The sequence below is a fragment of the Halichoerus grypus genome, chromosome 6 (assembly GCF_964656455.1).
Source record: "Halichoerus grypus chromosome 6, mHalGry1.hap1.1, whole genome shotgun sequence".
NCBI lineage: Eukaryota > Metazoa > Chordata > Mammalia > Carnivora > Phocidae > Halichoerus > Halichoerus grypus.
The window spans coordinates 30529755-30557712 of record NC_135717.1 but is presented as its reverse complement, the minus strand read 5'-3'; the positions used below and the strand labels follow the sequence as shown (position 1 = coordinate 30557712).

The 27958-nt window shown below is 46.0% G+C and overlaps 1 protein-coding gene across 4 annotated transcripts in view; it reads right to left on the bottom strand.

The window, feature by feature from the left end:
- Positions 1-27958, bottom strand: part of CPPED1 (calcineurin like phosphoesterase domain containing 1) — a 130000-nt gene that overhangs the window by 47342 nt on the left and 54700 nt on the right. For 3 of the 4 annotated variants that reach the window (XM_078074794.1, XM_036099544.2, XM_036099545.2), the window contains exon 3: positions 14811-15233. The exons of the other annotated variant lie outside the window; for it this stretch is intronic. In XM_078074794.1, coding sequence (XP_077930920.1) covers positions 14811-15233 — 423 coding nt within the window. The remainder of the gene's footprint in view (positions 1-14810; positions 15234-27958) is intronic. 4 annotated transcript variants of the gene reach the window in all.

Here is a 27958-nt window from a genome sequence, read left to right as displayed (position 1 = left end):
TCTTTTTCACTATTCATAATTTCCTCTTTATTTTTAAAAGAAGATGGTGGGCTTGTGTGTGAGATGCAGAGCGGGGCACACATTAAGGTTTCAATCCAGAATGGACAATTTTCTAGATTTCCATTACCCGGCTTCCATGCCCTATCTTAAACACAGCTGTCAGGACAAGAGGCTCATTAAAAAGATTGTTTTGACTGACGGCATGTTCATGTATCAAACTGGAAATCTGTCCAAAAATACTCGAGGGAGGTAGACAGAGGTGGCAGCAAGCCGCGGAAGGGAGACGTTTTGCAGGGTGTCGAAGATGAAATGTGCTGGGGAAAGAGTGCTCTAGCTTGGACTCGAGCCAGGGAGGTCTGGGAGGGGAGCTGTCGCCACTGAAACGTGAGGACCTTAGAAAAGTCAGCTTCCATCTCAGGAACTGGAGAAAGAAAGATGGCAAGACTGCAGTATGGCACGTGCCAAACAGTGCGCTTTTCCAGTCCACCCCTTAAGACGGTGGTCGGCCCTGGCTCTGTCCACGCCCTTGTCTTCCCGCGGGATGACCACTGCCTCCACCTAACCTGAGCCATACCGCCCGTGACAACTCCACTTCCCAGAGCTCCTGGACTGCTTCAAGGCCCTCCCCTCCTGACTCACTCAACTCTTTCGCCCCCAGTGCCTCCTCCTCCTGTGGGCTTCCCTGGGCCAGCGCACCAGTCACCCACTCCAGGGATGCAGGCCGTTCGTCCCGCTGCTTTTCTGCTAGAGCCTGCTCATAGCCTTTTCAGCTCTCTGCCCTCAGGACAGTCTTTGTGACTGCCCACCCTCCTTACCCTCCTGCCTTCCCAGCTGCCCTCCTTTCTGCCCCTAGATGTATCAGGACAACAGTCAGCTGTCAGTGGCTCAAACAAGTAAAAGGTGCATTTGTATTTATCTACCCCATATAAAGAAAGGAGGCAGGTGGACAGGGTGGGTACAGTTTTGCTCAAGGATTTCACTAAGAATGCTGGTTCCTTCTGTTTTTCTGCTCTGCCATCCTCAGTTTGTGGCTTTGTCCTCAGGATTCCAAGACGGCTGCAGGGCTTCCAGGCACTGTGTCCAAGTTCCAAGCAGGAACAAGAGGAAAGGGCCAACAAAAAGCTTTGCAGCTGCCCCACTTGCTAAATCCCAGGACTGGGACCAGTAGCCACACCAGGTGTAAGGGGGGCTGGAAAGGAGTGTTTTCAGCCTGTCACACTGACATCCTGAACAAAACCTGAAGGGAAAGAGAAAATGCATCCTGGGTAGACTGAGCAAGGTTGTTCTTTCTAAAATGCAAAACTTGATTGACGAGAAACCTTTACATGCTTCTTTAACACCTGAGGGTCCTGGATCTGGCTCCTCTTCCCTGCCATCTAACCACCAGAGTCCTGCTCTACCCACGAGTGGTTTCAAGGCCGGCTCTGGCACACGCCGGGCTCACGCTCTGCCCTGTGTCTTGAATGCTCCCTTCCTGCCCACATCTGCCTGGCACACTCTCCTTCACCCTTCAAGACACGGCCTGCTCCTCTCTTGGAGGAGATCATCCCTGGCCCAGCTGAACCAAGCTGGGCCTCCTTCCTCCTGATTCTTGCACATTCCTCTACTTTTGTCCTGGGGCTGCCTGCTTCCCACCTTGGTGTCTCCTGCTGGTCTGTGAGGGCAGAGAGCAAATCTATTTAACTGGATATCCATCCTCAGAATGACGAGAACAGACCTGCTACTCTATAAATGACCGTTGGCAGACGGATGGACAGACGGATGGACGGGCAGATGGACAGATGGATAGTGAATGAATATATGAAACTTGAGGCAACTCATAAGCTCTATGTTAGTAGGTGCTGTGGGGGAGAAACTCCGATCTCCCCGTTTTGTCAAAGGAAAAGCAGAGTTCCAGTGTTTTCTGATACTGCAAAAGAACTACCACACTCCTTGTTAATGAAGGCCTGGTTGTTACTAACAAGAGGGTGGAAGACAGAGACAGAGAAATGAGCACTGACTCTGAATCCTATCTGTTACTCAAATGCCACAAGACACTCTACTCCACCTCCCCGAACATCCGTTTCCTCGATTTTAAAGAAGGAATGATAATAGATCCCTCATGGAGTTGCTGTGAGTTTCAGAGGTGATGTGTGTAACCCCCCAGCACAGGCTCAGTGCACAATGGGAACACAGTGCTTTTCGACACTGTTTCTGAAATAAGGCGTGAATGTGGGGTTCTTCCTCCTGGCCGCGGCAGACAATGCTGACTGCCTTCTAATACCCATGCTCTTCCTTTTTGTTTTTGCTGAAAAAAAATCCCGATTTTGTTCTGGGAAATGTCCTGCTCTGGAAAGTCATGGGCTTTATCCCCAGAGCCAGGATCGAGGCAGCTGTGGCAATTTTCCTCGTAAGGCCACCAGCTGGGAACAGGTCTGGGTATGGAACTGTGGTAGGATAGCTGCTGGGATCCTGGGAAAGTTTTATTTCTTTTAAAAAGCCCCCTGTCAATTCTGAGCATCAAATCCAGGACTATGGCAGCCATCTGAGAAGGTCCAGTCTGAGGAAAGGGCCACGTGGAGTGGCGGGTGTGGGGGCAGCGAGCAGATTCACAGCAAGATCCAGATCCTGGAGTTGGCCTGGCTGAGAGCCTGAACCAGGCTAGCCTTCTATGAGATGAGATGATAAACCTCCTTATTCTCTGTGCTGGGCGAGTTGGCTAGAGTTTCCTGGTATAGTCAACAGGGACTAATACTACCCTACACTTTTTACAACAGTAACTCTCCTTTTGGGGTGACTGATAATCCACTTTTAAACACTACATAAATTGGCTTTTGGAAGCTCTTACAAAAGAATGGACTTCACTTGCTCTCCAGCAGGTCCCAGTACGGTTCCTGGATAGGGTGGAACTCCATGAGAGCACTATTTTGTCAGTGACTTTCTCGACATCCCTTCTCGGGCTTGTGAAATCGCTTTCGGGGTGCCTGGATGGCTCAGTCGGTTAAGCGTCTGCCTTCAGCTCAGGTCATGATCCCAGGGTCCTGGGATCGAGCCTCGCATTGGGCTCCCTGCTCAGCGGGAAGCCTGCTTCTCCCTTTCCCACTCCCCCTGCTTGTGTTCCCTCTCTCACTGTCTCTCTGTCAAATAAATAAATAAAATAAAATAAAATAAGTGAAATTGCTTTCCCAAGCATCACACATTCAATGGGACCGAGGCATGGACCCAAGGCAGTGCGGCGACACAGAAGAGGGGCAAGGGGGCTCGGTCGCCTCAGGCCACGTCTGTATGACAACTCAGAGGCAATTTGGAGGTGAGAAACAGACAACACACATTGGAGGCAGAGTGTGTCATTACAAGACCCAAAATGTGGTCAATCAAAAACAAAGAAGGGCAATCTTCTCCTCCCTTAGATTTCAAGCTTTGCACATTGAAGATTAAATGTGGAAAATGCTACATGGCATAATTTTTTGAAACAAACTGATGGCTCTGTAACTATTATCCTTAAATATAAGTGTCAGTGGTGACTGATCTTAAGTACCTGGACCATGGGCTGGGAAACTACAGTCCACTGTTTTCCTGTAAGATGTATGGATGAAGAATGCTTCTTAGCTTTTTAAATGCCTCCAGGTAGGTTTATATAAGCACCTATGTAATACCCTTAATTTTGCCTCTTGGCCCATAAAGCCAAATAATATGTGCTATCCGGCCATTTACAGAAACTGTCTGCCAACCCCAACCTAGATGTCATTGTAGGGATTCTTTTTTATTATTTTTTCATTTTTTTTGGAAAAACTTAGAAGATTCAGATGAATACAAAAAATAACATTTATATTCCCACCACCCACAGATAACATCTTGTAAGATCTGCTTTCACAGTTTTTAAGAATGAAAAAAATTGTAATTATATAATTTTTATACAATTATAGCCCATGTCCCCTTTGATCTCCACCTGCTATACCAGAGGCACCTGGCTTTAGCTTTAAGGATGGGTACCTTTGGCCAGAGGATCAGCGACCTTGACAAGGTTAAGAGAGCTGTTGATCGGAAGACAGGAAATGGGGACAGTGATCACAGTGCTTCTATGTACTGATGGGTGATTCATACAGAGAAGACTTCTTTCCCTTGAAAGCTGTCTCTGTCATGATATAGGGGCTTGGCACAGAGTAGGCAACCCCCAACACCTACTGGGTTGAATGGGTGCCCCCATCAAAACAAACGTTTGGAGTGATTTCATAAAGACGCAGCCATCAAGTAAAGGCGGTTATGAACGAAAAGAAGGATAAAAAAAAAAAGGATACAGGAAGAAGGGAAGAAATGTCCCTGATATGTTGGCTATCCATCCAACAGGTATGCCACAATTCTCACATTCTTATGGGAAACCATGCCCCTATCAACTAGGTAGCAAGGCAAGTATTTGCATGGCTTCAAATGTGATTTCTGGAGAGAGGAATTTAAATATTAGAAACAAATGTCTCATGCATCATGAAGTCCCCTCTAAGACATCTACATTGACTGTAATTCTCTGGTTCCTTCCCTGACTTTTCCCCCTAGACTGAGCTTCTTGAGGGTAGGACCAATGCTTACAATTCAGTGTTCCTGTAGTTTCCAAATGCAGAGAATGTGTGCTCTAAGGGTTCAACATGTAAAGATGAATGTGACAATAGACAAAGCACCCGACCCCAGTGTCAAGAGTTCCAGTAAGTCTTCCAATCAGAACGCTGAATCTCTTCAGCAAAATATGACTGGAGGTCACATCTGGCTTTAGCAAGACCAATTTTAGGCACAGGTTTCATAAATAAAAAATGGGAAAGCATTTTTAGTTTAAGATTTGGACCTGTTTGTGCACAAAGAAGTTCGAGACAGTAGTTGTTAACACAGAGAAAAAGTGAAAAGACTTAAGTGTCCAATAAAGGCAAAAGAGTTCAATGAACATGGTATGTCTATGTGTAGTATAAAATATTGGTGGTCTGGGGAACGTTTTTAACGACACATGATAATGCTCTGTAAGACATCATCTTCTGCTTCTAAAATGCTCATAGGATAAGATCTCAGCTGTATGAAAAGAAGGAACTCCTTAATAACAAGAAAATGTTAATGAAGAGACTGTTTATAAATGAAGCCCCCCAGGGCGCCTGGGTGGCTCAGTCATTAAGCATCTGCCTTCAGCTCAGGTCATGATCCCAGGGTCCTGGGATAGAGCCCCACATCGGGCTCCCTGCTCCGCGGGAAGCCTGCTTCTCCCCCTCCCACTCTCCCTGCTTGTGTTCCCTCTCTCACTGTGTCTCTCTCTGTCAAATAAACAAAATCTTAAAAAAAAATAAAAATAAAAAAATAAATGAAGCCCCCTATGAAAGAAAAACAAAACAAAACAAAGCCCACCTTGTACAACCCAGCAGAGGCACCTTTGTGTTGAATCACAAATCATGCTAAAGACATGGGATTTCAGAAAGCCAATGAAAAGACACTTGGAGAATGGCCAGAATTGGGAGAAGGGAAAGTCATCAACATGGAAGGCTCTGGCAGAAGAAACACACAGATGTATACACAGGAGAGTTCCCGAAAAGGGCAATAATCAAATTACTGATGGATTCAAAAAGAGACCCTTAGGAAAACTGATGATACCTCCAATTATTTTTCTTTCGTGCAAAAATGGCCCTCGGTGATGCTGCTGTCAAATGCAAATTGTCGAACAATTACTTTAGACTGTTTAGACCAAGGAAACCAAGTTAACGCTTGATTCATTCTTTATTCATTCTAAGAGTTGGGGCACGTTTGCACTAACAACCAACGTTTTATCAAATACAAGTTGATGTAAATGGATTGCCATGATTTGTCTCTTTTTGCAAGGTAAGGTCTCAAACCAACCTTTTTTTTTTTTAAAGATTTATTTATTTTAGAAAGAGAGAGCGAGAGCACGTGCTCGAGCACGCCTGCACTCTGTAAGGGAAAGGGGCAGAGGGACAGAATCCTAAGCAGGCTCCACACCCAGCGTGGGCTCAATCCCACGACCCTGAGCTGAAATTGAGATTCGGATGCCCAACCGACTGAGCCACCCAGGTGCCCCAAGCCAACCTTTATTTTTATTTCATCGCTCTTGGCTAAGAGCTACAGTCCCCATGTTTTAAGTAAGCTTTTTCTGGTGCCCATTATCCTTGGCTAAGAGCCGCCCTGGACTTGAGTCTACAGGGGTGGACAGATCCCTCCCTGCTTTCCAACAGCATCTGTCTGCAGAAGGTGTGATTTACACACTCAAGATCAAAGGACGAGTTGAGGAGCTCACTTTGAAAGAAAGGCTGCTGCGTGCTGAGGCCAGAGGGGCCTCCCTCACCCTGGGTGTGCTCCCTGCAGCCTCACTCCACAGACCCCTCAGACGCGGTGGCTCTAAGCCTCCTTGGCAAGGTGGACCAGCTCATTGCTGAGGCGGCCCCTGCAGAAGGGCAGGTGCGGGGTGGACGGGGTGGATAAGCAGGTGGGACCTACCCCCACCCTAGCTGGCCTGGCAGCCTGCATCTTGCCGTCAGGTCCACACGCGCGCCAGAGGTGCATTCTACTCATTACCCAGACAGCAGCGTGTCTAAGAGGTCAGAGCCCTAGAACGGGAGCCCGGCTCGGCCGCTTCCCAGCTGTGCGTCTCTCTTCCTTGTCTAAAAATCAGAGCAACAGTATCTGTCCTGTTTATTAGTCTAATAGTACTGTACTATAATATTTAATAGGTGGTCATTGTTATTACATGAGTGTAATGTTAATTGTGTTTTAAATGGCTAGGGAAGTAAAACTGATACTGGAGGAAGTCGGCGACCCTGTGGGTTCCAGCACCCACTGGTGGCATATCGTGGGACTGACTCAGGGACATGGGATCCCAGCGTGGTGGGCACAGGAGTAGCAGAAACAACATGGTCAGAAAGACGAGGGTCCCAACTCTGGCAATACTCCAGCACCTAGCCGTGGGTCAGAGGCGTGAACTTGCAGAAAGGAGAAAATATGTTCCTTCATAGATCCATTTCTCTAACGTTAAGTCACCATATTTTTAGGATAAAATATGGTATCCTCCCGACAGTGGCAGGAAGACGGGCACCACTAATAGCACTGTTCTTACTGAGCCCTCCCCAGGAACCAGACCCTGTGTCACTGTACTGGCTTATCTTACCCGATCCCCCATGAAAACCGGAGATACTACCACGCCTGATGCCTGCTTCCGAGCCCTGTGACCTCAACAAGTGACTCCAGGCAGCTCGTTGGGGGTTGCTTGTGCAGAGGCTGTGCTGACAAAGAGCATGGCCGCGGGCAGACCAGGAGCAATAGTAAAACTGAACATGAGTCGTTTCTCAAAAACCTTGTTCATCTTTTCCCTTTCTCAGGAGAAAAGCTGCTCTTCTTGGTGCCTGTGACGTGGCTTCTGGGAGGGAGGGAGGCTACAGCCCCGAGGGAGACACAGGCGCAGACCATGAGGCCCCACCCAGGCAGGGTGGCCCCGTTGGAGGCTTGTGGGCAAGGCGGCATCGCACCTGCCCTTGGACGTGACCCCTTCCACCTGGGCAATGTTACTGCAGGGAGCTCCTCACCTGGCTGCCCACTGGTGCACAGAATAGTGCCCTGTGGAAAAGAAGCAGCTGCGAGAAGCTCTTTCCTTTCCTCTTATGTGTCTGTAAGTTAAATTTAGAATGGACTCAGAGCCAGAAAGCGTCTGTGTGCTGGGCTCCTCACCTGCGTTGCACACAGGGTCATAGGCTCCTCGGCGTTGTGACGAGGGGCACGGAGCGCCATGCCTGCACTAGGAGGCTTGTCAAAGGGGTGCCATTCTTTCACTTCCAAATGAATCATCCATACGCAAACATTTTTGTTAAGTCAAATTAAAAAAAACCCAAAAAACAACTACAAAACTAAAGTGACTTCCGGCTTAAATGACAGTATTCTACGTTCTCACTTATATCATTGGCCATAGTGGGGGCAGATGTCTCTTAAATGCAAGCAAGTCCAGTACTAAAAATACTTGAACTACTACTGGAAGTAAGTAAGAGTGTTTAGCTAAGCAAGGGATATTTCAATTTTACAAAGGAATCCCAATGCTCATTTGAAAGTGACACTAATTGCTATTTTTAAGGCATGACCTAAAAAGAGAGGCTATAATATTTTGATTCCGTACACTCAAACAGTCATTACGGTTTCCTGTTGCTGAGCCTCCTTTCTGAAATGTCGCAATGGGAGTTTTCAACAAGGCTGGTCATTTCCAGTTCGAGCAAGGTAGCTACGATACCAGAGGGGGGACCTCTGTCTGCTCCACTTCTTCCTACCCTCAGTGCCTCGCCCAGGCCCGCACTACGTGTTGAAAGAATAAATGTGGACTTAACTATGGGAACCGGCAGCACAACACTGACACGCACCAGATTCTCGGTTTATAAATATTTACAAGCAGGACTTGATTTCGACGTTAATGAGCCCAACTGTTAAGGATACCTCCGAAGCGAGAAATGTAACCCATCACTTTCTGCCAGATGCAGCTTCGGCAGTTGGTCCTTTATCTGGGTTTGCAGGGAATGAGGCACAGACATCAAATGACTAGAGCAGGATGTCTTACGGTGGATTGGTCAAAATGGAAAACAGACCCAACCTGGGAACATGAACTCGGGACCAAATCTAAATTTAAGAGGATAAAATTCCTCAAGCAGATAGGCTCCCAGAAACTCTGGAGTCCACGGATGCTTCAAAAAGGATAGTTTATGAGGTCTTGCTTGAGAATTGGTTAAAAAAACAACCACTAAGATAGTTTTTTAAAATGCATTTTAAACAGAGGGCATCGTGGGGGTCTCTGGGGGGCTCAGTCATTGAGCATCTGACTCCTGATTTCAGCTCAGGTCGTGATCTAACAGTCATGAGATCGAGCCCCGAGTCGTGCTCCACGCTCAGCACAGAGTCTGCACGGGATTCTCTCTCTTTTCTCCCTCCTCTGCCTCTCCCCGTGCTCGCGGGTGCTCTCTCTCTCTCAATAAATAAATAAAATCTTTAAAGAGAGGGCATCAAAAGATGACCGCCACGGTCTTGTGGACACATTGGCTAGATTCAGAAAACCTGAGTATGAAATTATGCCCTCACAGGTGTGTTTACCAATACATTAACTGGTGTGCTATGTGCTTTAGAAAAGTAATGAGGAGTCGAATTCTATCACCAAATTCCACAGGAATTTTCCATAGAGTGGAGCACTTCCCCCCTTTTAAACTAGTACCCCCTTTTCATAAAACTAAAAATAACATGTATTCCTCATCCGCCCTGAAAAATCTCAGACTCCTTGAGACACAGTCTGTCTTCCTGCACATCCCAGGAGCTAAGAGACGTTCTGTCTAGCTTCACTTCCTGCAGTTTGTATTATGAAAAGAGTTGCTAATTCCTTTTTTCCTCAACTTACAAAGTCTCGTTAGCAAACATGCCTCTTCTTGCTTGGAGATTCTCGAGCACCCCCCTGCGAGAAGACCCTACCCCTCCTGCTGGCGCCCCAGGGTGAGAAGTGCTTCGGGGAGGATAAAGCCAGACCTGCATAAAGCAGATTTGCCTGCTGTGGGCTCGCGATCTAACAACTGGGTCATGTAACAACCAACAACCCTGCATGGAGCACATACCCTGTCCCCGCCTCACTTTATCTGCTTCTCACACTAACCCTGTGAGGTTGGGACCAGAAGCCTCATTTAACAAGTGAGAAAACTAAGGCAGAAAGATGTTCAGCAGCTTATGTGAGGCCACATGGCTGGGGGAGTGGCAACAAAGGATTTGAATCCAGGTCTGTCTGAAGCCCAAGCTTGCCTGCTGCCCTGTGATGTGATAGGGCCTCATCCCTCCCGCCCATCCGCACGTCACCCCTACACCGCAAGTCACCCCTGCACCACAAGTTCTGCCTTACCCACAGGCTACCTGTACTATCACTTACTGAATATTTTTCTTTAACTTGAAGAGCTAGTTATATTTTTTCTAACACATGTTGAAGTACTAGATTTTAAATGCCCCATGTCACCTCCCACCCCGTACCCCCACTTCATGTCACGGGCCTCCAACAGAACGGGCCTCACCCAGGCGTGCCCTCCACTGAGGACCCCGAGGCTTGCTCTGGGCAGACCCTCCAGTGAGTCAGGCAGCTGCCACAGTGGGGTCACCAGAAGCACGCTGGAGCTAGACACATGCACAGCGTGGACACGGCTTCAGGGGAGGGCGTGGGCGCCGCATGGTAACATGACGATTTCTCTAAGCCAAGGGCAGGAAAGATACGGTCTGCAGGCCTGCTCTTGTAAATAGAGTTTTGCGGGAACACAGCCATGCCCGTTTGCTTACATATGTCCGTAAGTGCTTCCACACTACAAAAGCAGAGCTCCGCACTGGGTCGCTACAGAGACCACAGCCCAGAGTGTTTACCGTGTGACCCTTTGCAGAAAACGTTTACTGACCGCCACTCGAGGTGATACATTTCCCATCCAAAAGTCAGTTGGCAAACACCAATCCATAGGTAATATGGACATTACCTACGATTCTGCTGATAAGTATGTGAATCAAATTTCATTCCATTCCACTTAACCAATACTTACTTATCGACGGGGCCCTACACGACAGTCTCGGCGAGGGGCTAGGCTTACAGAGGCGAACAGAGCTGGAGGAATCAGGATATAAACAAATAATTTCAGTACAACTCAGTAAGACATTAGAGTAGGATCTGATGTTTTATTTTTTCCTATAAAGTGGATCCTGGAAACCTGACCTTTTTGTTCTTTGAAACTTTGAAATTCTGAAACTGTAACCATGGGCTAAGATCTTTTTCTCTCCAGTTTTTTTTTTTTTTTTAAGCATAAATACTGGAGATGAAACTATTTCTGTGAAATTACTCATTAACTTTTGCAGGAAAGATCAACTTATTGGAAGTTTCCATAATTGCCAGATTCGCTCTGGGCTCCTGGCTACACAGTTCTCATCTCTATGTTGAGAGTGGAAAAGGAAAACGTATCGAGACATCAAGGGAGATGGGGTCAGTTAAAGAGCCAGACTTTTGTTTTTTAAGATTGAGTTTTTAAATTGGAATCCTTATTAATTGGGCCACATATTAACCTTTTGCTGAAAAAGGCATGAGGGACAGAGACAATGGCCGGGTCTAGCCATGATTTCATTATCTACTATCTGTCTTTGCAACTCAACTAGCTATCAGGTGAATTAAGGGGAAAACCAATTTCTACCTCCTGTGGATGTGATGAAATTGATTATCCTTGGGCAGAGCAGAGGAAGACCGACAATAAGGGGTACGGCTGAGCATCTGCGCACCTGTCCCGCCCTGATAACTGTTTATGTGCACCGGCTATTGACAACGCCTTTGTAGCACACAAAGAAGGTTTTTCACTGAGCTTCAAAAGTGGAAACAGAATGCATCCGTTTCTAGGGAAACCTGACCAGGGAAGCTCGCAGGCTTCGATTCATAGAATGCGTCCCCATGCACACAGTGGCCCATTTGTACGGTAACACCCCTCCTCCTCATTTACCTCATCCCATTTGAAAAACTAATGCAACAATGAGAGATGATTGTTGATGCTCGTTATTAAATCATTTATTCATCCCACACAATGATTCAGAATTATTCATTAAGCTTGCTGGAAGGAAGCTGGGTTTTACCTCCATGGTGGTTTGCGGAGGGATGTGCTCTTTAAAAGGATATTTTATAACAACACAATTATCATAATTAAAAGCTACCCTGATATTCTGATGAGCTTTTGACATATTTTTGAGTGCTGGCATTTTAACACAAGGAGATAAATGAGACTGCAACAGTACTAGGGAATAATACTGCTCTGGGGGAAAAGCTGGGGGCAACATTAAACAGCACCATTACCCCCAATTTTATCATGGTCCTTTATTAATGAATTTTACAAAATGTCACTTGAACTTTTGGCTTTCCCAAATGAGTCCAAGAATTACATTCTGTAACCTGAGCAATCTTCTGCATTACTGAGTCATGGGTGCATGCATTCCCCATGAGAGCCTACCTACCCGTGCTGCCAAACCAAGCAGGTCACTCAGCCCGCCACCGAGCTGGTCCACATCTGGCCTCTGATCTCATCCCAATACTGCCCCTGGTTTGTTGTGGGTCTGAAAGGCCATAGGGCAAAGGGCCTGGTTTGATAAGCCACTAAAACTGACAGGTGACAGCAGGAAGGGCACCCATCTCTCTGCTTTTGCCTGGTTAAGCTGGCTTAGGTGAAGATCCTGAGGCCAAGGGCCAAGAGGATGCCTTCTCATACATGAAGGTGCGTGGCGGGTATAGTGGGGAGAGAGAAATGGGCTGCTGTGTGGCCCTGGGAAGCCAGCAAGTGGATCATGGCAGAGGCACACAAGTGGCTTTACCCCAGAACGAGGGGCTCGGATGCTGTGGGACGTGTGCTCGGCACTTGGAACGCACCTTGGAAAAGCCTGGCCTGGGAGCTCCGTGAGAGCATGGACCTGGGCTGCTCTGTGCCCGGCATACGGTGGGTGCTAAACAAATAAACGGGCCATGTCGGTTCTTCACTCACTCCACAGATACTAATGAAGTGCTGATTATGAGCTAAGACTGGAGCCAGGTGTCCTGAATGCAGAGACGACCACAGCTGCATCCCCACACTCAAGGAGCCAGGTCTACTGGGCGACTGAGATGAGTCAACACATACAAGTCTGCTGGGATCAAGGAAAGCTGAGGAAGAACCCAGGAGGGGTGGGGGCGCCTCATACAGAAGGTGCCGAAGTTGAGTAGCCGGCCAGGTGAAATGGAAGAGGCAGACCCCATGGGGAAGAGTGGGGAGCTGGCCGCGTCCTGGGGGTGGGGGGACCCCAGAAGGGAGGGGCGCTGTGGAGCTGCTGCTATGACCCAGATGGTGGCCTCAAGAAGTGGACAGTCTGGAGAGATGCTAAAGGCACTAGGAATATCCAGAGTATTCTGGGCAAGGAGGCCCTACTGGAGATGGCTCCGTCAGCGTTCCAGAGCCTGAAGCCATTGAGCGCGGAACAAGACGACTAGCTCCTCTGCTCTGGCTCATGCTGAGCAAGCAAGCTCCTGCTTATCACTTGGCTTCCCGTGTTGCCGGCCCACGGGAAGAGACTGCTGCTGGGGCTGAGGGGGAGGGTTTCAGTCTCGCTGTAAATCAATCACCTGGCATCCTGCAGGTAGCTATCCATCTGTGAGCTGGGGCAACCGGAGCCCACCTCCAAGACACAGACCAGCTCTGGCTGTGCTGACAAATCCTTCCTGAGCTTGCAGAGCTGCAGGCCTGAAGCGGAGGTGGCTGGCACATCCTGAATACAACGCCAGGCTCCTGGTGGGTGGGCAGCAGGCGTCCCCCGAGGGGCTGCCTTGTTACAGCTGTGGGCTCTCTCTTTCTAAGGGTCTACAGGTCTCCGTATCTGGGGGTGCGTGTGGGCTGCATGTGGTCCTCCAGCGATGGGAAACCCAGAACCACATGCCACTCAGGAATGTGGCTGACAGGAGCAGAGAACAAAGAGCAGTCACGGGGATGGCATTTGCATCATTTAACGTTTGATATGAAAAGAACCTTTTCACTGCCATTAAATGTTCTCTCTGGCATTATTCTCTGTTACAAAATAGTCTCCATGGTGGTGCTGATGCTATCGTGACACTTCATTTCCTTGTCATCAAAATGGTTTTCTGCACCAACTCAAGCATGGCACGAAATTTCAAAGACCTCAATACAAGTTTTCCAACTTCATCTCCATGGAACAGTTGGAAAATGTCTCCAATTATGCAAGCTTTTTGTAAAATGTCTCAAAAATACAGAAGGGCCTATTGTACATTTCATAAGGAAATGCGAACACATTTAATGCTCAAAGATGAAGAGTGTTTTTTTTTTTTAAACGAATGCTTGCTACCAGGTCAGGCCACCACCTCCCTCTCCCTACCTCCTAACAAATAAATGGATGTATTTAAATGTTAGAAGCGTTTGATGAAGTACACTCTGGAAGGATCTGAAAGGAGGCATTAAAACCAAAACAAGAGACACAGCAGTTGTCAGAACCGGAATCCTGCCAAGTCACAGGCCACGCAGGGAAGCGGCTTAGAATGACCCATTTCTCATGAGAGCAACACTGCAGGTGCTGCCAGGAGGGGAGAGGGAGGGTGTGCGGACCAGTACACCATGTGTGTGCATGTGTGCACGTGTGTGTGCACACGCGTGTCAAATATGTCATCAGCTGATAAGTGACAGTGGGTTAAACCAGACTAAATACATTTCTCTCTCCTGGTTCTGGAGGAGAATTCAGTCCTCATCCTAGGAAAACTGATGAGGAGGCTCCAGGACCTGCCATGTCCCAGGACTTCCCAGGGTTACATCTAACACCGGCGGAAAGCTGGGCTCTTAAAGATCACCTGCCGTTGAGCAAGTTCCTGCTCAACAGAGATATGAGAAAAGATGCCTCTGGCATCATCCCTTCTCCTGCAGTCAGTACAGCCACAGTCAGACCCCCTCTGCCCCCAATGACTGCCTCCCTGCAGGACCCCCATCCTCAGCAGCCGCCACAACTTTACTACCTGTAGGCCAGGGGCTACTGTAATGATTTACAGGCCCCCTGTCCTTTAATCCTAATGACCACCCTATGACAGAGCTCCTTCTGCTACTCCCACTTTACAGATGAGTACACTGAGGCTGGAAGGGCTGGTCTGAGGCCACACTGTCAGTGGGGGGTGGAGGTGGGGACAGAACCTAGTTCTGGCCAAAGCCCCATCCTCTCCACCCTTCGCCAGGCTGCAGGAGGTGGAAGAAGGATCTGGAAGCCTCCTCTCTAGCCGGCCCTCCCCGCCAGCCCCTAGGGCCCCGGGTCACTACCTGCTCTGATGAACTTCTCGGCCACCTCCTTCCGCACAGACTTGGTGAGGTTGAAGTAGTCGTTGTCCTCGTCGATGCTGTGGAGGAACAGCGGGATGTGCTGGAAGACAATGGCGTGCTGGCACTTGCGCTGGCCCGCGATACTCAGCTGCTGGTGCAGCCACTGGTCCTGCGCCTGCTTCAGGGCGGGGCATCGGGAGGCATCGTACCAGAACTGAGAGTTGAGGACGAGGAACAGGACGCCCCCGACCCAGAAGCTGAAGTAGTCGTCCCCCCAGGTCCGCTGGAACTCCGCCACTGTCTCGGGCGTGGGGGTGTTGCCCACGTCGTGGTTGCCGCTGACCAGCACCAGCGGGATGTCGCTGTCCACGCGCGCGAGCACCCGCTGCAGGTCCGCGGTCTGCTCCTTCCGCCAGGGCATCCCTGCAAGAGTGAGGGTCACGTCTGAGACAGCCGCGGCTGTCCATGCATTTACAAACATGAGGTAAGAGAGCACGGTCTGGAAACACACTCAACCCGCGTGTGGAAACTGCAAACAGCAGCTGTGTGTTAAAAGCAAATCAGTAACTTAGGTGGGAGCCTCTGTCTGCCCCCATTCTCTCAGGATGCCTTGGGAATTCAGTGTCCAAGTGGTCATGTGACCAAACACTGCTGACTGAGTGATGATATGGAGTTATTCTAATATTAAATGTTAGTAAGGCTTCATTTCTTTTATTCAGATGAAAAATATAAATAGTTGTAGCTTTTCTGTCCCATCTCAGTGGGTCATCATGTGTGTGGACCCAACTTTGAACACTAGCCCCAAACCAACTGCTATTTATAGTTATTCTTACCATACCTGTGGCCTTGCAGACTGCACGAGCACCCTTACGGGGAGAATTATTAGAATCCGAACGGCCAGATCAACTGGCAAATGCATCTTGCCAAATCCCACTCCCCCCGCCCATAAGGGGAAGAGGTACTTTATATTCCACTAACGGTGTGTAAAAATGCAAGGGCTCAATGTCTTAAGTGTGTCTCCCCACACCACTCCCCCACCCCAAACACACAGGATTCAGTATGGAGATAATGTATTAAAACTTTAATGAATGGGATTTGAAATGACCACTTCAATTCCAGATCTTTTTTTTTTTAAGATTTTATTTATTTATTTGACACAGACAGAGAGAGACACAGCGAGAGAGGGAACACAAGCAGGGGGAGTGGGAGAGGGAGAACAGGCTTCCTGCTGAGCAGGGAGCCCGATGTGGGACTCGATCCCAGGACCCTGGGATCATGACCCGAGCCGAAGGCAGATGCTTAACGACTGAGCCACCCGGGTGCCCTTGGGATCTGTCTTCTTTTTTGTCTTTGTTTTGTTTTTTGAGCTCCTCTGTGCTAATTTATTCAACAAATATTTATTGAGTACTGACTATGTCTAAGGCACTGATTTCATTACTGGGGCAAGCTGTGAGCCAGAGACACAAATCCTTCCCTCCTAACTGGAGAGTCAGATAGCTGGCCCAGCAAATGATGGATGCACACTGTCCGTATCAGATGCTAATGAAGCATTATTGAGAAAAACAAGGTGGGGAAACGACAGGATTCCTGCACCACGTTAGTCCTGAGGAACATGCTCAACATTATGCACAGACAGCATAAGGAAAAGGATGACAGAGAAGAGCAGCCCAACCTCCCTAGAGATGATGAAAACTCACCTGAAAAACCTTGCCATGAGCAGATGAAAATTATACCCAATAGTCCGTGTCCATCATGAATTTAAAAGAAAGCAAAAAGGGTCCTTACAAAGCAATTGCAGTTAAGAAGGAAAACCTAACAGAGAGGAATTCAGTCTAGATGGTCATAAAATAGGCGGACGTGAAGCAGGAATGGGTAGAACTAACTCAGGAAAGAAACAGAGGCAAGAGACAAAACTGTTTCAGAACTTACAACTATAAAAAGTTAACAGTGGCAAGATCTCCTTTATAGCCAAGTATATGCCCATTTTTCTAAATGTCCTGTGTGAGCTTGTAGAGAATGTACATTCTCTAAATGTTGAATACGGAGCTCCTCGTATCTCCCCTCAATCAAACCTGTTTATGGTGTAATTCAAGTCTCCTGTGTCATTTGTTACTCCTTGCTTTTGGCCTACTGATCCGTGTCAGTTTCAGGGAATCTTGGTTGAGTCTCCGCTGTAACTGTGAACTGATCCATTTCTCCTTGTAATTATGCCAAGTTTGGTGCGCATTTCACTTGTAGCTATGGTATTGTGTAAGAGGTTAGAATTTCCATATCTCACTGAAATAGCTTTATAATTCATTCTAATAAAATAAATAAATAAAAATAAAAGAGAGGTAGATCTACATTGATACACTAGAAAAATCATTAATATATTAAGTTAAAAAGGTAAGACATGGAGGAAAAAAACACATGTAAATTTTTAAAAGGCTCACACATATTCATATACTATGGATAAAACTTCTCCAAAGACATAAAGAGAACTGTAACTCTGGTTAAATCTGGGAAACAGGAGGGAGGGGGACTTCCACATTTGGTTCAAAACCCTTAATACTACATTTTAAAAGTTCCTTCCTTCCTTTTTCCAAGCTTATGTAATATTTCCATTTTGTCTTAAAGTGTTTTCTTGGTTTGTTTGTTAGTTTGTTTTTTTAAAAAGGGGCTTTTAGCCCCAGGATCCCAAGGTTTAAAGAAGATTCAGGAGAGGCCAGTCAGGCAGCTGCATTTCCAAGCAATCCCAATTTCTAGGATCAGTGGAATTTGCTTGGAGAAGGTGTCAGCTGGCTGGCCCGCACAGGGAGAGGTCCTGAGGGGAGAAGCAGGTCCTGCCTGGCACCAGGGACTAGGAGGCCCCTCCCTCGGTGGTGCTGGGCATTTGCCCACCTCCAGCATCTGCCTCCTCGCTGGTCTGGGCTGGCCCTGGGGCTCCTGGTTTGAAGGGGTGATGGACTGATGCTGCTTCTTTAGCTGAACCCAGACTGTGGGCGTCTGTGTTGACTTACATAATCCCCTCTAAGACCCCACTGGTCAGTTCTTTTCCCATGTCAACAAACAGGGAGGACGAATCCTTTATGGCCTTGAACATGATAAACCATTTCAAAGGGACTCCATAAACCAAGGCTAATTCATCACTACTTTCCTTAACCAGCGTTCTAGAAACCCCAAAGCTGCCACTAATGTTCCCTTCTTTCCATTCATACTTACTTGGGGTTACTGTGATACTCAAGAGCAGCCAATACTAACCTGGCACTTACTATGCGCCAGGCACTGTTCTAAGAGCTGTACTCATACTACCTCGGTTTCACAGCCAGTGGGGGCGTCTGCATTTGAACTCACTGTTCCAGCTCACTGTAATGCCTCTCATTACAGGGTCCTGGTCACAAATTAAGGTCCTAGTTCCCTGGGTGACTTCTCCCAGCTGTCCTGACCCACAGAACATGGATTTACAACACACTGGGGTGCACAGTGTCTCCCATTCCTGAATTTCAAAGGGCATTTCATCACGACGCTTCATATACTGATTGAGTCAGACACAAAGAATGTTCAATTAGCTAATGACCATATAGAAAAAAGCACCTTAAAGGAAAGGCTTACTCAAAACTTGGAAAGGAGACCTTATCTACAAGCAATCTACAGGGAAGAGCTGTGAATTACACATAGTAATAGGATGTTTGTTTCCAAACTTCAGAGGGATCCTGCTTTAGGGGAAATCACAAATATCCCCCAATAACCTGTTAAAAAAAGATGAAACCCACCTTCTCTGGATCCCCTCGGTTGAATATGAGCCTCTCTAGTGAGGCTTTTCCAGAACTTTCTGTACCCCTCACATGGAGGCATGGTTTGGAGGTGGAGTCTAGGAAACCTGGGTTTGGTCCTTGGCTCTTGCCCCTTACAAGCCATGTGGCCTTGGTGAGTGGTGAGTCACTTGGTTCCTCTGAGCCTTGGGTCTCATCATGTGTGAGATGAGGATGACAGGCTCCATACCTCAGAGGGCAACTGTCAGGATTCATACCAAGATAATGATTTCCAGAGTTCAGTATGAACAGGGATGCAAAAATGTTAGTTGTCTTCCTTCCACCCCCACACCCAAATGTACTGAATTCTCCCTTTTTGACCGGTGACTCAGAGTGTGCACATAGCAATCAATAAATCATTTCTGAAGGAAAGAAAACATTCCCCAGGGATATAAATAATTTTTAGGTAAGAATTCAAAAGTGAAGGAGTAACTTCTCGATTACAAAAAGCCAAGTTTAAGGAAAACATTTGCATTATTTTCAACACACTTTCATTTGTGTATATCAGGATTTCTTTAGGTCAGAGTATCAATAATCCCTTAGTATTTATTAGCATAGCTGATAGTACATCTTAGTACCGCTTCCTAAAGAAGTCATAATACTATAGCGAAGGCCAAAACCAAATCTAAGTAGCATCAGGAATAGAAAAAACGTTAACTTGGCCAAGGATATAGAGTTTCCATGAGTTTCTTATGGATCAAGTGGGGCTCTGCACTTCACAGCAAGGACAGAAAGAGAGGCAGGGAAAGAAGAGAAGAATGACTCAGAAAAGGTGATTCCGTTAACATTTTAGGATTATATATAATGTTCTAGTTCTGTGAAAAATGTTGGTATTTTGATAGGGATTGCTTTGAGTCGTGTGGATGTTTTAACAATACTGGTTCTTCCAATCCATGAGCGTGGAATATCTTTCCATTTGTTTGTGTGAACTTCACAGAACTAGGACAAATAACCCTAAACTTCATATAGATCCACAAAAGACCCTGAATAGCCAAAGCAATTTTGAGAAATAAGAACAAAGCTGGAGGCATCACAATCCCAGACTTCAAGCTATATTACAGAGCTGTAGTAATCAAAACAGTATGGAATTGGCCCCAAAACACACACATAGATTAATGGAACAGAATAGAAAACCCAGAAATAAACACAAACTTCTATGGTCAGTTAATCCATGACAAAGGAGGAAAGACTATCCAATGGGAAAAAGACAGTCTTTTCAACAAATGGTGTTGGGGAAACTGGACAGCTACATGCAAGAGAATGAAACTGGACCCCCTTCTTACACCATACACAAAAATAAACCCAAAATGGATTAAAGACCTAAGTGTGAGACCTAAAACCATAAAAATCTTAGAAGAGAGCACAAGTAGTAATTTTTTTGACATTGGCCATAGAAATATTTTTCTGGATATGTCTCCTGAGGCAAGGGACACAGAAAGCAAAATTAAACTATTGGGACCATGTCAAAATAAAGACCTTTTGCACAGTGAAGGAAACCATCAACAAAACAAAAAGATGATCTACTGAATGGGAGAAGATATTTGCAAATTATACATCTGATAAGGGGTTAAGATCCAAATTATATAAGAACTTATACAACACCAAAAAACCTCCCAAATAATCCAATTCAAAATGGGCAGAGAGAAGCTCCAGTGGCGTAATTGGTTAGCATGCGGTACTTATACAAAATGGGCAGAGGACCTGCTCACTGATGAGAAGAACCCTGGATGGGTCTGATGGGGGCAGTGTGGAAAGCTGTGACGTGTTCAAAATATTTATTTAAAAAAAATTTTAAATGCGAGGAGTTTAAAATAAAACCAGGAGGTAAAAATCATTATAAAGATAATTACAAAATAGTTATTTATATCATAATTAGCCTTGAATTTTCAATAAGATGGGGTAACATGGAATGTGTAACCTATTACTGTCAATATTCATTAAGGCAGAGATGATTATCTTCTTGTTTTGAGAAAAGCCTTAAAATACATTGTCTGATAAAATCTCTTGGCAAACTTGGAAGAGAAGTAAACACCCTTAACTAGATAAAGTACATTCACAAAAACCTTGTAGCTAATGTCGTGCTTAATGGTAAAAGACTGAATGCTTTCCCCTGCCAGGACTGAGGACAAAGCCAAGATGTCTGCTCTTACCATTTCCATTCAGCATCACACTAGAAGTTGTGGCCAGTGCAGTAAGGCAAGAAAAAAGAAATAAGAAGCATACAGATTGGAAAAGAGAAAATAAAACTGCTTGTTCTCAGAAGACACAACTGTCTTCATAGAAAACCCTGAAAAATCTATTTTTTAAATAAAGTTTCTAGATTAATAAGGGGGATTGGCTTGGTTGCTTGACACAAGGTCAATATATAAAAATTAACTGTATTTCTATAGACTGGCAATGGAGAATTGGAGGTATAAAGAGAAATATTTGAAAGATACTCGGGATAGAAACAATGGGAGTCCTCGTATTCATTACAAGGAGAGGAAGGACTCGAAAATCATTCTCCATGTCTCAGCAGCTGGGAGGTTAGTCATGTCATTTACTGACGTGGAAAAGACTGGGGGAGAAATAGATTAGAAGTAAAAATCGAAAGCTCTGTTTCAATATAAAATTTGCCAGACTGATATAGATACAGGCAACAAAAGGAAAAAGCAGACAAAATGGACTTTGTGATAGTTAAAAACTTTTGTGCATAGTAAGACGCGAGTATCAACCACAGAATGGGAGAAAATATTTGCAAATCATACATCAGGTAAGGCATTAATATCCATAATACCTAGAGAACTCCTAAAGTTCAACAACAGATTAGGGCTCCATCTTCTGAAGGGAAAACAATAAGGTGCTTCACTTCGAGTACATCTCAGCGAGAAGTGCAGGCAGATACCATAAAACCTGAGTGCTTACCTGCCAAGCACAAAACACCATAATAAACATATTTTGTTTCCCCTTTTGGGGATTAAGGAGAACAGAAGCTGCCTCCAAGCCTCAGAGAGTACAACCCGGCTACAGAAGAAAACAGAACAAGAAACGAACAGTGAACCCACGTGCTTCCAATCCCCTTCAACCATCCCCATCCCGGCAAGCAAAATGCAGTGAGGGCAGAATTCCACCCGGAAACTACTGATGAAAACCATCCACCTCTGAGACCTTCCCAACATTTTCTCTTCTCTGTGGAGGCTGTCCAAATAACAGATGCTGCAAATAGATTTCAACAGTGCTATGAATCTATTTACTAGTTCAGGAAGATTTTTCTCCTTTTTTTTTTTTTCAATAAGCAAACCAATGTTCTCTGTAGCAAACTGACAAGGACGGATGTTGCTTACAGAAAATAAGACTTCTATATTCCCTAATCCCTGTAGGCACGAGAACTCAAATGAGAGCCAATGATACTCCTACTCAACCACCGTCAGGAAAATTTAAATTAAATAGCGGGGCAACCTTAGCAGGCACGTCTGGTGATGTAACAGGCTGTTCATTCAGGGGCACCTAGAGCAGACTTCCGGGCTCGACCCAGGCCGCAGTGAAAAGAACAAAATCAATATGGCCCTCGAGTAAGCACACTCTGAGCAATCACTCGCAAACCAAATGATTCCTCCAGCCAAGGGCAGGGCAGGAGACGAGGACGAACCAGTGTGTGATGGGGAAGGATTTCCTGTGTGGAAGGTGGTCAGATCCCGTGACACCTGCACAGTCTTCTTGGCCTGGCCCGGCTCCCTGGGGCTTGCTTCTGCCTGGGATTTCACACGGCCCCAAGGCCCGGCCGTGTGGTGAACAGCGGTCTCCAGGAGCATTTTCTTTGCACTGTGAAGATACTTGATAGATATGTATGAATTTGGTCTAATTTGGGATGGGCTGAGTGCAGAAATTGCCAGGAAGACACTGGGATAGGCACAGAACACCCCCCTCTTGTCCCTTCTCTCCCTAATGTGAGCAGTGGGTTTTCTGCTGGGCAACCTCAGAACTCTTCTTCCTCAGTCCAGGCTTTCTGAGAAGAAAAGAAGGTTCAGCAGCTTCTCCATCCAGCTGCAATCCAACTACTACTACTAGTACTACTACTAGTACTACTACTACTACTACACACACACACACACACACACACACACACACACACACACACACACACACACACTTCCTCTGTGTCTAAAGTCTCTTCTCCTAACAGAGCTGTAGCCAAACTTGAGGTAAGTAAAGGCACAGCTTACTGCTTACTCTGTGAAGCTGCAATGGGTCGCCGCATCTGCCTGTTATGGGCTGAAATGCTTCCTCCCAAATTCGTATGTTGAAATCCTAACACTTGATAACTGCATACGGTATACAGGCCCTTCCTGGGACAGCTGACCCTCTGTCTTCTTGAATTCCCCTTTACCTATCCTTCCTGCGTCACAGCAAAGGCAGGACCACGGTTCTTCTCCCCTGGTTGTAGCTCACTGCCTACAATGGCCTCCAGCCCGGCCCCTCGCTCCCACGGGTGCCCCTCTGCAATCCGTCCTCGCAGCCAGGTCTCCAGTTTGTCTAACTGCCCACCTCGCCCAATCACAAACTACTCCAGGGTTCAGATTCCTAGCCCTCATCCCATCTCATCCTCCCATAATCCCTGTGATGGTGCAACGGATGGATGACCGTGTGGCATCTTGTGCAACAGACGCATTCTGAGAGCCCTGCCCAATATAACACTTGCCTGGTCCGCAGAATGGTGTAATTGGCTTAGCAGCTGAAGTGTCCCTGACGTTTTGCAAGAGCGTGAAAAGTTTTGCATTTACTCGTCACCAGCTTCACCAGCTCTAAAATGACATGATTCTTGACACATGTTTAATTTGAAGGGATCTGTATTACTTCAAAGCTAAAGCATAGAGAGGCTTTTCTTTCTTTCCTTTCCTTTCCTTTTTTTTTTTTTTTTTGGTATCATGCTATTTTGGATTCACATAGCATCAATTCATTGTTCTATTACCATGGTTTACGGATGAGCAAACCAGGGCTTACTGCAGTCAAAGGGAAGGCAATGGGGAATGGGGACCCAGAGCTGAGCTGCATGGAGCCCAGGGCCAAGCCATGGAGGGCTGGCCTGGGAACTGGGAACTCATCTGGGGGGTGTTCACAGTGAGCATCTGGGGAGTGGGGAGACAGGTGCCTTAAATCTCTGTGACCAACCAGACATGCTCTTTTTGGCAACAATCAGTTATGAACATGCCCCTTGCTATCATTAGTGAGTTTCCATCCGCCAGGGCACCAGCGTAAGAACTTCAACATGACCACTGTCCTGTCACCGTGACACTTCTTACTTAACGGTCCAGGTATAAAGCAGAAGTAGAAACCTGCTGTACCTATTTTCAATGAATGGAGAACTAAAACGACGACGTCGCATGGGCCCGGGGTAGTGCGCTGAAGGGGACAAACGTGGTCCCTTCTTCACAGAGCTTTGAATGAGTACACAAGGCTTCTGCCGGTGCTGGGAAAGGGAGGACACTTCCACTCGATGCTAAGGACCGTCCTCACAGGCCCCGTCAGGGAACCACTGACTGATGGCAAAGAGCAAATAACTCTCACAGCCTTTCAACAACAAACAACTTGACCCCTGGGTTTACGAGGTACGGCTAGGACATCCAGAAGTGTGTCAGATATCGGGGAGTTCTCGACTTGTTGAAATGTATCCAGGGGAATCATGCAGACAGGCATCCCAGCCACTGGTAACAGGGAGTACAGAGCAGCTAATTCTCTGACCAAATCATCAGAGCTGCCAGAGGCATCAGGGAGGCCACTGGAATTGTAGGAGAGACTCTGGATATCAAAGCCACTTTTATTCAAGGCTTCCACTCAGGCAGAGTAACGTCAGTTCCTCGATAAAGAGGACGCTCTACACTTTCTGAGTTCATCACAATTCTGTACTTAGAAACATTATAACACAGATGTATTATCCCGCAAAGGTTTGTTGTTTGGCAAATTGTCCCCCTTGTAGCATCCAGCAGTATTTTTTTTAAAAGAGGGTAAAGACACTAGAGTTGTAAAATTTTTAAACCTCTTAGAACAGTTTTCACTTTGCAAATGTATTGTGTGCTAAAGTTTGCTCATAAACTGGCTGCTTGGAATTCAACTAGGATCTGTCACAGATAATAACATTTTAACTGACGATGAGATCTCAGGCTGACAATAACCCAGTTAATCCCCAACACAGATGAATGTACTCACTGAACTACATAAAAGTTACAATTATGCTTCTCTTCCCAGCTGCAATGTTTACCTTTCCAGCAAAATATTTGAGATTTCTGTTAGTATTGCCAGTTTCTGCGTCTTTCCTTCCTTTCAAAAATGCTCTTACCAGTTAGCATAAGAACCTAACCATTATTTATACCCATAGGTAACAATGATTACAAGGAAATTTAATATACTAGAAGAGAGAAATGTATTATGTGAAGTAATGAATACACTAAATGCATCTGATTAGAGGTTCGGTGGAGGTATAATTATGTGGTTATCTATACTCAGAAATATTATTTGTTACATTAATAGAAGGAAAATGTACTAAATTAATGGTTTTAGGGTAACATATCTCTGATATATGAAGGAGCAGAGGAAATAAAGATGGAGGGTCTTCAGGTTGAATATATTCTTGGGACCCCAAAGAAAGAGTAAGGTGAGCCAAGGTCACAGTTTGAGTTTGACCAAGCAAAGCAAATAACTCTCCTAGGAGACTCAGAAGCTCACTCTGTGAGAAGAAGTAATAAATATGATGTCAGCTATCATGAAATTCTTACCATGTGCTAAGCACTGGCATTACTGCATCCTGACACACCTGCTTCTGCCTGGCCAGGTGATTGGGGCCCCTCCTCATGCTAACACTCTTCTAGTGAGTAAAACCACATCAAATGAAGTGTACTATGGTCTTGCTGGTTCTGTGATGCAAGAAGGATGGGTAAAGGGGGTAAGGAGAAGATAAAGGGTCAGCTCTCCCGGGGAAGGGCCTGAGTGGTAAATGGATAGGACATTCTAGGTCTGGGAGCTCAGCAGCATCTTGTCTGCCATCTTGTCTGCTGGCTATGGTCACCACCACTGTGAGCAAAGAGGGTGTCTAGGACTCCTCACCGTCATCCCCACCCAGCCTATTGTCATCTCTGCACTGAAAGGGGGCCCTAGAAGGAGCCCAGGGGGTGGGTGGGGGCCAACATGCATCCTCAGTTCTTTGGGGGAAACACAGTCTAATTTCCAACTTAAGGTTCCACTGTGCCTCCTAGGCCAAAATGCTTTAGAAGTCCCAGGGCGTGGGGAACACCTGGAACACAGGCTTGGGAAACTACAAGGTTAAATGTTAGGGTACTCAGATTTGCCTGGACTTGAACACAGCAAGCTCAGGAAACAAAAAATTAAGGGAAAGAACCCCACAAAGTATACGTTCAGTCTGTGTTCTTTATTGATTTTTATGTCTAATAAAGCCATGGAATCAGAAATCATCTTGTCATTTTGCTGGAAATGAGGAATGCAGAAAACAATGTCTGGGGTAGCTATGAGAGGCTGAGAGCAATGAAACCTTGTTTTTCTCAAACCTTTAAGCAGAAAGGACTCAGAGAAAACCTGAGAGTGATCATGTTTGGTGAGACTGAAAGCTAAAAGCCATCTTCAGGTCCTAAGAGTTAAAGATGGCGGATTGGAAACACACTTAGCTCTGTTCCTTCCACACAACATACTGCAAAGACAGTAAACTCTCCAGGACAAAGATAAGAGGAGAGGATAGAAGAGCCACATGGAACCTGGAGAGCAGGTGGACAACTGGGCTTAGCTCACTCAGAAAGTTAAATAGCCAACTGAGAGTGGGAAAAGTTAAGAAAGCAACTGGCTTGGTGCAACCCTATGGAAAACCCTCTGGAGAGATTTACCAAAACTCAACCTCCATTTTCCTGACAACCCAGCAATTCCACTCCTAGGACCGTCCCCGAAGAAGGGAGTGCACAGGTCTAATAAAAGACGTAAGAATGTTCATAACAGCATTATTCATAGGAGTCCACAAAGAGAAATGACCCGGATATCCATCAGTAGTGGAATGGGTGGGTATATTGTGATACAATCATCAGACGGATACTGTGTTGCAGTAACAAAGACAGTAAGGTGGAAGAATCGGAGATATTATATACAGTACAAGAAGCCAGAAGAGTACATACTGTATGATCTAGTTAACGAATTTCAAGAACAGGCAAAACCAACTGAGAGAGAGAAAGGTTACGGATGAAGAAGAAGGATGAGGGAGCTTTCTGGCAGGTGGCAACTGTTCTCCATCCTGATATGAGTGGTGGTTAAGGGTAGATTTGCCTGTTCAAGCACTTCACCTCAGATTAACTGCACTTTGGGGTTTTTTTATATTGAACCTCAATTTTAAAAAGAAGTAAAGAAAATGAATGAAAGGGGAAAAGAATCCGATTTGTTTTACAGATACTCCAAAGGCTGAAGAATGTGCAGTGACAGGTGTCCAAGTAAAAGACAGCCAGAATGGAAAGATGCCCTGAAATCCCCCAGAGCTGGGCCACTGACCTTCATACTTTGGTAGATGGGGGGGCTTCAGTTTTTATAAAGAGTAAACATGGATTCTGAGGGCCAGCAGGTACAGCTGGGGGTAGGGGTACCATAGTGAAGGCAAGAGCATTAAGATAAAAGGTTTGACCCTAATTTTGTGAGCACAGCTTTTTTCCTCCATGTGCTCTAAGAATGAGAACAGCCAGGTGGGGCCCCCCAGCAAGAGGCAGGAAAAATCTACCATGGGGCATCTGAGAGCCCAAGAGAAAAGACCTATAGACACTGGTTTTGGGGAAGTAGTGGGGGGGCTCTACCGCCCTATGGTGAAGATGATAGTACACAAGCCCACCTCCAAAGGGCCCAATCAGCTTTTCAGGGCTGCACTGTCATGCATGTGTGATGTACTCAAACAGGCACAGGTAGCCAGGGATTGTTATACACAACCAATATGAAAGACACCTCTAACAATCAAAACAGGGTAGAAACAGAGACTATTTGAGAAGGAAAAAAAACAAAAAACAAACTATCCTCAGTATTCTCAGGGAAGGGAAAGATATTGCATCCATCAAACAATTATAGGAGTAATGACCAAAACAGTTCTTGAAAATTAAAACTATGGTAGCAGAAATGAAAATATCAGCAGAAGGCTTAGAAGATAAAGTTGAGGAAATAGCTCAGAAAGTTGAGTAAGCAAGGAAATTGGGGAGGGGGGAAAGGAGACAATATTTGAGGGCCAGTATAGGAAGTCTAACATCTGAAGCACGTAAGTACCAGAGAGTATAGAAAAAAAAAATCCTCAGGGGGAAAATCATCACTGAAATAATTCCACAATATTTCAGAACTGAAGGCCATGAGTTTAAA